At 37.4% G+C, this 10,414-nt stretch overlaps 2 protein-coding genes and 1 long non-coding RNA gene across 4 annotated transcripts in view; all 3 read left to right on the forward strand.

Moving 5' to 3' along the window:
* The window catches only part of LOC106517662 (uncharacterized), a 6,788-nt gene extending 4,222 nt beyond the window's left edge, over positions 1-2,566 (forward strand). The window contains exons 5-6 of the mRNA XM_014008634.1: positions 1,674-1,772; positions 2,056-2,566. Of these exons, the coding sequence (XP_013864088.1) occupies positions 1,674-1,772; positions 2,056-2,234 (278 nt within the window). The 3' untranslated portion in view covers positions 2,235-2,566. The remainder of the gene's footprint in view (positions 1-1,673; positions 1,773-2,055) is intronic.
* Positions 2,567-4,199: 1,633 nt separating this feature from the next.
* On the forward strand, positions 4,200-5,040 carry LOC106517593 (uncharacterized). The gene is made up of 2 exons (XR_001310226.1): positions 4,200-4,420; positions 4,564-5,040. It is a non-coding gene; the product is annotated as an uncharacterized LOC106517593 (long non-coding RNA).
* Positions 5,041-7,430: 2,390 nt separating this feature from the next.
* Positions 7,431-10,414, forward strand: part of slc12a5a (solute carrier family 12 member 5a) — a 152,847-nt gene continuing 149,863 nt past the window's right edge. Inside the window, exons 1-2 of one of the 2 annotated variants that reach the window (XM_014008635.1) lie at positions 7,431-7,504; positions 7,639-7,830. In XM_014008635.1, coding sequence (XP_013864089.1) covers positions 7,686-7,830 — 145 coding nt within the window. In that variant the 5' untranslated portion in view covers positions 7,431-7,504; positions 7,639-7,685. Of the gene's footprint in view, positions 7,505-7,550; positions 7,831-10,414 lie in introns of those variants that run through there. The other variant, XM_014008636.1, reaches the window with a different exon arrangement.

A 10,414-nucleotide genomic window follows, 5' to 3' on the forward strand; every position in this document is an offset into this window, starting at 1 on the left:
TGAGTACAGCATGGGACAGTATTGGACCAATACAAGGCTCCATTGACTGTCATTATAATTTATTAAACATTAATATTTCATAAACTATAACTTTTACAGGCACCAAAAGGCATTGACATCATTTGGCACAGGAGCTTTACAGATATAAATTACAATGGCAGCTCTAGAACAACGTATGCAGGAGGAGAAGCATGGCAAAGTTGAGATGACTTGGATGGGAAACTAATCAGATTAGATTAGACTAAACAAACATGACAAATAGCATGTAAAAGTTTTAGTGCATTTAACAAATGAGTGACACATAAAACTTTTTTCTATGAGGGCATCTGATCAGTGTGCATTGCCAATGCAATGCACACTATTGTGATTCGTTCCCCATCCAAGTCATCCTCTGTTTCGGCACACTTCTCCTCCTACATACTTTGTCCTAGAGCTGCCATTGTAATTTGTATCTGTAAAGCTAATATGTCAAATGCAGGCTATGATTTTTGGTGCCTGTACAACTTATAGTTTTTGAAATATTAATTTTTTAACTTTTTTAATGGGTGTCAATAGAGCCTTGTATTGGTACATTACTGCCTCTGATTTATGTGATCAGCTTGGTACTGYACCATACTTTAATACTATTTAAACTCAGAACTTCAGTGATCACAATACTAATTTCTTTGGATTTTAATGTTTTACTATAATATTGTCTTGAAAGCATTTACATCTTATATAATATTGCTTTATTGTTGTAATGTATAGTAGTAATTCAGTGCCAACGATCATCATTGGTATAGGTGCCTCTTTCTACAAATATAGAAAAAAACACTGGGACTGTGCTTTCCCACTGCTCCAATGGTCTCATGGTTAATGCTATGAGCTTTCTTGTGGGAGATCAGGGTTCAAAACACAGCTACAGCAACTTGAACATAAAATCTCTTCAAACTTCATATTGTCACACAATTACCCTCATTACAAACACCTGCTGACTTGACAACCACAAGATGGTATAGAAAACACCTTGAACTTGGTCACAGTTCATTCTGCAAGTCCACTGCTGCAGGAAAGGCATGCTGCAATGACATGCTACATGGCAATGCACACTTGTTTTTACATCGTACAAACCCATGTCTAGTTTGATTTGATTTTTGATTTATAAAGTTTATTCATTCCATAAAAAAACAAAATTCTATGTACAATTAAAAAGAAAATACTAATAAAATGAAATGAAAGGTGGCAGAGAGAAGAATAAAATCTTATAATATCTGCCCCTTTTTCACAAGTAGAAATTCAAATTATAATAATCTTCAGTTAACAAACAAACAAAAAAAAACTCTGAATCTTTCTAGAACAACAAAACGAATGGCTACATATTGAACCATTTCATATTTTTTTTAACAATCTAGTCTTTATCATTCTCTTAAACATGTACATTGATGTGGCACTTTTAACATCATCTTCCAAATTATTCCACAATCTCATTCCTTAGTTTGAGGTGAATCGTTCTTTCAAACATGTTCTAAATTTAGGGTTCATGAACATCTCTATTCCTGYAGATTATAATAGCTTTTTCTCTTCTGACGGGTTATTGTCGTGGAGGTTATGGGCACTCCAGATGTGTTATATAGTGCTTTGCTAAATTATTGTTTAAAATTATCATGGTTTTTACATAATCGCTCCTTCACCAGGTCGGAGACCAACTGTCACTGATACAGAGCTGAAAGAGTTTGAGAAACAGGCTGAGTGTCTTGGTTGGGCCAAACCGCTGGTCTTTAACAYGGATCATGGTGAGAATTTTTTTAATCAAAATATGAAACCTCAAATTTCATAAATTACCTCGAGCCATACAGTATAAAGAAATTGATATATATTATATCAACTGAGATATAAGCTGTTGTTGCCACTTGTTGAAATCCAAATGAATGTTTTAACAGTCCTCATTGTAGTGGTGTCCTCCAGGCAGGACCTTGATTTTCCAGTAGTTTTCCAATATTACTTACTTACTTATTTTTTTTAATACAGGCCAGAAGGTTTGTTTTTAAGTTTCCATTTTTTCTTTTTCCATTACAGAATATGATAACTGCCCAAACATTCATGAGGACATGTCTGATGACGAGGCTGAAAAGCTACTGACGGACTTCTTTCCCAAGATGATGGAAAGACTAAAAAATACTCATCATAAAATCCTCAGATGTCTGGTAGACATGGTTGTGTCCTATGTGCCAGGGGGGCTCACCGTCCCCTTCTAATCCTGAACTTCTCTGGTATTTTCATGTACCCTATGGTCCACTCTTTCAGAAAATGTGTGTTAACAGAAAAATTTGGGTCTCACTGCCCAGTGACCCCTTTTTGACCACACCCCTTTTCTACTGAGACCATCAAAATTAGGGGTACAGAAAGCTTAAATGCCAATAACTAACCAACCAAAATTTACAAACATGGTATCAAGATTTGTACTGATTATTTCTTCCATTTACACGGCATTTCATTAAGCAAATTTGCGCTCAATGATGTCATCAGGGGGTCAAAACATCACAACCCCAACAGAAGATGAAAATTTTCATGTTTTTAGTTTGTAACTGAACTTCTCGGGTGTTTTCATGTACCCTAGGGTCCCCTCTTTCAAAAAAGCATGTTAAAAGAAAAACATGTTGGGTCTTACTGCCACCTAGGGACCACTTTGTGACCACACCCATTTTCCATTGTGACCCTCAAAATTAGGGGTCTTGATTAGCTTGAACTTCAACAAATTCTAAAGAAGAATTAATGTAAAATTGGGGAAATTCATGTATCAGAGCACAAGTAAGCTGGTCACACACAGAAGAGTGTATCATCTAATTGTCCATTTGTCTCCAAACTTACCAAATGCTTCTTGGTCAGCCTCATTGTTCTGAAGGAGCTTCATGCCTTTCACTTTGCCTTTTCCCTTAAAGGCACTTGTACTGTCACATCCTGTGTAGGCATGTAGACATAGCAGCGCAGAACACATTTTTGGTGAGAAGGATTGAGTTAGCCCTGTAACATGTAAGCAACAATTCAATTTTCCTTGCTTGTGGCCACAAACCGTTACTGACATGCATTCTGACCACCTTGGTCCATTCATTTTAAAAATTATCCTTATTTGATAAAAACAATTTCCAGTCTTTTGGTCACTTTAAGCATAAAAGCATATAGATCTTTCAAAACAGTAAGGCTTACTAAGAGGCATTTGGTAAGTTTGGAGACAAATGGAAAGGAGATGATTCCCTCTTCTGTGAGTGATAAGTTCACTTATGCTCTGTATGGTGTTATGTGGGTCTCTTTTCACATACACAACTCACCTGCAATCATGCCAACCATTTGCAGGTATGGTCGACCTACGTAAATGGGCGACAGCCTTCATCTGAGAGGGACTGGGGTCTTGCTTTGTCTTCCCTCTACTGCAGGCTGCTTGAGTGCAACTTGGATGGTGGCCTCCATCTACATCTACTCTTTAGTTTTAATAAACCTTCTTTTAGTTAATTCCACATTTTTGTCTTTGGTTTCATTGTGTTAAATCCTTTTGAGCCAGTGGTTGGTAAGAATGGTAATCAGATAATCACAAACGTAAGGTACATGAACCTGCTCACCAAATGGTGAAGGAAGGATGCAAATTTTTCAGAGGTCATCTAGTCTTGACTTGTCTCCCTTCTCACTATGTCAGGATAGTCTAGAGCACATGTGTCAAACTCAAGGCGACTCCCGTCTGGCCCGCCAAGGGGGAGGGGGGGGGGATTTTATATATTTTTATTTTTTTCTCAATATAAAAATTGTTTCTTATATCAATGGTAAACTTTAAATTTATGATTAAATGCAACAAAATAAAAAAAATTAAAATGTGAAAGATAATAATTGTCCTGCCCCTGAGTTGTTGCATTTAAGTAACTGAGAAATTTAGTTGGATAGCTCAACAGCATCAACAATAAACTACATCTCCCATAATGCATATCATCCATGGAAATTCCCTGTCAGAAAATGGGAGAGTTCAGAATTCAAGATGGCAGCTATTCACTAGAAACTCGGTGAGTAAAACTCTATTAGTATTACTTTGAATATAAYTTCATTATTTATTTCACATTTAGTCAGTCGTACACTTAGTTCTTATCAGTGTTTAAAAGAGACACACATTAAAACACTGTTTAGTCAAAGGTAAACATGAAATGTCAAAGTTAACTATAACTGGCCCTGCGAGGGCCACCATAATGTTCATTTGGCCCTAAAAATGAATTTGACACCCCTGGTTTGGAGCAGCATGTTAAGTGTGTCTAAAAAAGTTAAGTAGGTTTTCTGACGGGTTCTTCTTTGTTGAAAAATGTTTTGTCTCTCCTCCATGAGACTTCTCCAGTCTGAGGAGTTACTTTAAAACAGACGAGCTAAATCATCAGGCCAGGACACGGCAGTCTACACTCATCTACAGGTCAGTAGTCACTCTTTCAGGGATGAAGAGATTCTCATCCTTGATAGAGAGGAACAGAACATTGGTTTGAGAAGACCAAAGGCCATGTTTGTGAAGAAAAAAAAAACATCTGTCCTTCAACAGGAGTTGTCCCCCTCTTACAGCACTGATTGACAAACTAGAGGAGACCACCCATGGTGAAGTCAAAGAGTCCTCGGACAGTGAAAGGGATTTTGAAGACAGTGGAAATGATGAGTGGGTTGGACAGTGATTCCAATGTGAAGGTGACCTTTAACCTGAAGAACTGATGTGAGAGTGACAGGTTTAGTGCATGCCATTGGGCATAAATATGTATTAAATTAATCCATTAATTTCTCCAATTTTACATCAACCAGTTTTAAAGAAGAACTAAAGTTCAAGCTAATCAACAAATARTTCTGTGAAAGCCTTTCASTTTCAAMAAACACTTGTTTCTGAATGTTCACTAATGGTCTAATGTGTTACTTTTAACCCCTGGCTGGTAACRTGGTCTGTTGCACAAATAATCAACAAAAGCACATCTAAGTGAGAGACCATCAATATCTATCCTTTAACACCAGATTTATGACATTTTATTCTGACGTGGTGAATCTACATGTAAGTTTGACATCCTGGAAATTCTGAACTGTGCACACAATGAGTAGGAGTGTGGTCAAAAAACTGGTCCCTGTGGAGCTGTATGTACCAAATTTTATTTTAACAGACTTTTTTTACTGAATAAATGGATCCTAAGGTGCATGAAAAGGCTAAGTAAGTTGAATATTTAGGATCTGTTGGGATATTGATGGCCTGCCTGCCTCCTTCCTGCCTGACTGATGCAGCTGCAGCTGATTGGTTTGATTGGCTTGGTTCCCTACTTAAGGCTCATTCTGAGGCTGGGTTGACGCTGGAGCTGCTCGAGACCTTGMAGTTGCTCATGAGTTGAGTTAAGAAGTATTATTGCTAGTGATGGGGTGATGATACCTCAAKSAGTGTATTGATACACTACACAAACTGTGTTGGCTCTGTATTGATACAGTGTTGGTCACTCAATAGTGACCCCATAAAAATTCTAAAATTATTAGTGTAACACTGGAGTTGATGAAATTTAGTTTCACCAAGATGAAATCTGGGTTGATCTGACATAAAACAAATTTGACAGTGATGTAAATTCACATCTACAGAAAATAAAAAAGGTTTTGTTGCTGCTTTGTTTTGCATTTTGCTTCTTTCCTTTAAACAATAAAACCAGTAATGACATGATTTTTCATTGAAAAGGTTTTTCAGTCTCAGATGAGTCTGTCTCTTTTTTTGTTGCTTTGCTTGTTTATTAAAAATATTAATTAAAAAAAAAGAATGGAAAAAAGTCAAGTTTTGCTTGCCTCTTAAAATACAAACACAGAACAAAACTGCAAAAAAAAAAAAAACTTATTAAAAGCAACTGGGAAATGAGTCAGAACCCAATATTGTATCACTAGACTATTTAAAAAAAAACAGAAAAAATGTCAATTTTGTCTTTCGTTATGACCTTTATGATTCTAATGATTGTACCAGGTAAAAGGATGCAGAATGAAATCAGCCTTTTATTCATTATTACTGTAATGTTTGTTGGATTTCAGCTAAACACAGAATGTTCTGTCTCCARATCTTTAGATATGCTGCTTTGATTCTTGGTATTGTGAATGCATACACAACTGGGTTGACAACATGAGAAAGCACAATGGCAACATAAACAGCTGGGCCTGGTAAAGCATTTGGCCTTTTGAAGTAAACAATACAATTCATTATGTGAAAGGGGAGCCAGGACAGGGCAATCAGGGCCAAGACCAGAGACAGTGGTGCTGCCAGCTGTTTCTCTTTCCTCGGGTGATTCTGTCACTGATTTGGAGCACCGCTTTTCTCTTCAAGCTTTTCTCAGAAAGGCTATAAGAAGACCTAACAGTACAAACAGTCAGCACCAAAAGAGGAGTCAAGTTGCAGAGAAAAAAAAAAGCTTTACCGCAGATGGATGACTGCAGGTAACGGTCCAGCAGGCAAATGGAGTCAATAGTATGTGTMGCTGATGAAGAGACAAATGTGGAATGAAATCATCCATCCATCAACACAGCCAACTGCATGATCCAACCACAGCCAGAGACACAATTAGAAAGGAGGTGGGCTGTTGGAAGTGTTTGGTTTTCCACAGAGCCAGAATGTGACACAAACAAACAGCAGAAAACAGCAATGAGGACCTCTATAAATCACTTAGAAATAATACAAATAATAAAACCAGAAATGCAAATTAACACCTGAACAAGAAGCTGTTATAGTGCATGTAAATGAAAGCAGTGGCACCTTTGATGTTGTTTCTCAGTTTACTTGATAGAGTAAAGTAAAAGATGTGGAAAAAAGGATTATTATTATTATTATTATTATTATTATTATTATTATTATTATTATTATTATTATTATTATTATTATTATTWWTATTWTTAWYRWTWWTWTKWTTCAACACAAGACAAACCTGTAGAGCTCATATCATACTGTCTGCTGTTGCCATATTAATCACTGCAGTTTGTCAGTCTGAAATCAGCTTCACAAAATCAGGCTTTTTATGAAGAAAAATGTGCTCCTGAAAATACAAATAATTAAAAAAAATGTACAAATGCATGTTGGACTTTCAGATTAAAACAACACACTAAGCTGCACTGGGCTAACATTGTGGCAAATATCTGCAGACTTTGAGGATGCGCTGATGCTCGTGCAGACTGATCTTTGGCTTATTCCTGCCGTTGCATAGCAACCCGAACTCCAAAACGAAGAGGGCTGTGATAATTTAGTGTTAAATATACCAATGTTCTTATTTAAGTGACAAAAAAAWAATAATAATAATAATTAAAAAAATCACAATATGTAGCCTTATAGGAGGACGAAAGTGTAGCAAACAAAATTAATATTTTTAAAAAAGACACATCTGTAACCTGTAGCGTACGGCTTTAGGACCCAGGTGCGCAACAAGCCCGCAGACACCGGTTGATGAGATGGTCCGCTCGGTACCGTGCGTCTCATAAAGCGACCAAACAGCGTCTTTCTGTCCAGAAACGCGAGGTTAGTGGTGAACTTAGTTGTATGAGACAGTGGACTCCAGAAATAATTGAGGAGCGGAGGGATTTTTTAATTTTATAATTTTTATTATTATTATTATTATTTTTTTTTTTATCTGTGTTTGTCCGTCCGAGCAGTGGTTGGAGAAGAAGCACCGTCGCGTATCGCGCCGGCGACAGCCACCATGAGCCAGAGGTTCACCGTCTCCAAAAGCGACGGCGACCCGCGCCCCTCGGACATCCAGGGGGAGGTGAACCAGCTGTTCGAGGGAGACGAGCCCCCGAGCTGCAGCGGCGCGGCCGCCGGCGGTGCCGAGGCGGTGCTGAAAGGTAGGGGAGAGACCCTCGCGTCGGCTTCACTCATCCTTGGCTCGTGGGCTAGCGCTCTTTACGACATTGTCTCGTTCTTCCACAGACTCCACGTTTGTCTTTGTGTGCGACTTGAATACTTAATCACCTGCCAGGGCGCCTGGTCAACAACACATGCACCGATGCGTTAGATAAATGCAGCTTGCACATAACTGTTGCTTTGTTTGCACAATTTTATATGGCATAAAAACAAACATTCAGCATTAGATATGCAACAGCATCACGTTGAGCCCCCCGCCCCTAACATATTTACAAGTTTATTTTCATCCTTTTTCATTTTTTCATTGTTTCATCCTTTTTTTTTATTTCCTTAAATGTGCAGGCAAATTGATTGCTTCCCTGCTGTTGTAAAAGGATATATTACTGCAGAGTTACACATCTTGCAGTAAATATTTAATATCTTTTGCCAGCATTTATGGCCCACTCCAAGTTAGTAATTATTTATTTTACACAACACAAGCAAAATCCCCGGGTTTATTACAAGGAGGGAATTTGATCAATAGTGAATAAAAGACAGCCAATCAATCTTCCACATGCTCATCTGCTCTGCTTAGTTAAAGCAATTTCCTTCAGTGGACCCTCTGACTCCTTCCAGCCTGGTCTTCTGGGAACCAGTGGCACAATCCTATCGCCGCCTCACCTTATTGAAATAATCAAGGCGCTGTCAGTCATTGTGGGAATCGAAAGCAGCAGCGCAGAACAAATGGCTGCTGAAATTCCCCTTCGGTTCCACAATGGAAGCCTTTTGCCGTTACCAATGATTAGCATGTGAAAAAGTGCAATTCTTCAAGTCCATTCAAGTACAAAGATTTATAATTCTTTGTATGAATGAATACATTTCATTAAATGGTTGACCTTTAAAGGCTGCTACATTAATGACATTCCTTATTAATGGGCAGGCCGCCCAAGATTCCCACTTCTCTTACTGAAGCGTTGGCTGATAGTAAGCTTAGTTGTTCAGTTTGACTTGAACCTATTTGTCAAAACCATTATTGTAACATTATTATTATTACAATGTTTGCTACTGATTCATAAGAATTGACAGCAAAAATGTAATTTTTTGTTGCTATACATTTTTACGTGACAAAATGCTGAAATTTTCACCGGGTGACGACTGGATTGATTTTATGAATGTGTAGATATTCATTCAAAAATATCTAAAGTGATTTTTTTTTTTTGGGCATTGCATGTATCAAAAGCAAAATATGCAAACAAACAACAAGAACTTTTCACTTAGATCATTTTCTTTTATTTTGTTTACCTTCAAGGCCATACAATTCATTATGTTGCTTCAATGGAAGGTCTTATGTGATACATTAGAGAGCATATCAAGGTTTAAAGGTAGCAATGTTTAGGCACCCCATGGGTTAATGTAAGTTTTGCTCAATAGTTCTGCGGCGTTGAACTACCACATGTTGCTTTATTTTTCCCCTCTCATACACAGCTCGTGTATAATTTTAAAATTTTTTTTTAATATTTCCAAACAGTGGCTATCAACGCAGAAAGTGCCTATTTATATCAGCTAGATTGTTTTTCCACAATTTAGATCCCACCTTTTACTTTTGTCAACAAGACATTTATAGCATTAGTTAATAATAAATTGATGACATGTTTTAAATGGTTTTGAATTGTTTAAATGGTTCATAATTGTTGACGTCCGCATCGTAATTCATTCAAAAATAGCTTAATAACAGCATGCATTGAATAAATGTGTTGTTTACTTCTAGTTTTTTGTGTGTTTGTGTTCCAAATGAACAAAAACAAACCAAAAAAATAAAATGAAAGTAAAAAATAAATAAATAAATGTTGTTTTTAAATGGTCTTGTGTTCACAGCTGATAAAGCATTCAGATAATGCTTGATTTTATTAAATTTCATCCTTCTTATATCAGTTTTAGGGCTGTGAAATTAATTGAGTTAACTCTGATTAATTTTAGTGCTGCATGGGCATAGATTAAAAATTTTAATCGTGATTAAAATTTACAATCACTTTACTATGGCTGAATATGTAGGTTTGTATATTGCAATGCAACCCATTCTCACTCCCAAGGCGTCACATAGTGACGCTTTGGCAAGGTTCCCTGTACGTCCGATTTTGACGCGCAGGGTACCCCCGTCACGTCAGTTACTGACGAGATGGSGCGGAAGCTGTTGTCATATTTTCAGAAAGTGTATGAAATGCGCGAAAACGACCATTCCAAAGCCTGAAATTACCTTTGTTCACTTTAGACATCCTGTCCCTGACCGTAGTAGCTAAAAATAACCATTTTTCGAAAATGTACGAAATTCACGTGAACATGTTCTGAAGCCTAAAATGACCTAATATTCACCATGGACATCCTACCCCTGATCCCAGTACCTAAACTTAACCATTAATCCTGATCCCTCATGTTAACCTCAGACCCCCGACGCAAAGACCCCTGGTGGCGCAACCCGGAAAAGCCGCGGGCGTCAAGGTAAGGAAATACGAGTTCAATAACGGTTGAAATCAGGTGAAAACACAAGTGTTAAATAAATTGATCTGTGACGAAATAATTGCCATACAA

Source organism: Austrofundulus limnaeus, unplaced genomic scaffold (genome assembly GCF_001266775.1).
Source record: "Austrofundulus limnaeus strain Quisiro unplaced genomic scaffold, Austrofundulus_limnaeus-1.0 Scaffold51, whole genome shotgun sequence".
NCBI lineage: Eukaryota > Metazoa > Chordata > Actinopteri > Cyprinodontiformes > Rivulidae > Austrofundulus > Austrofundulus limnaeus.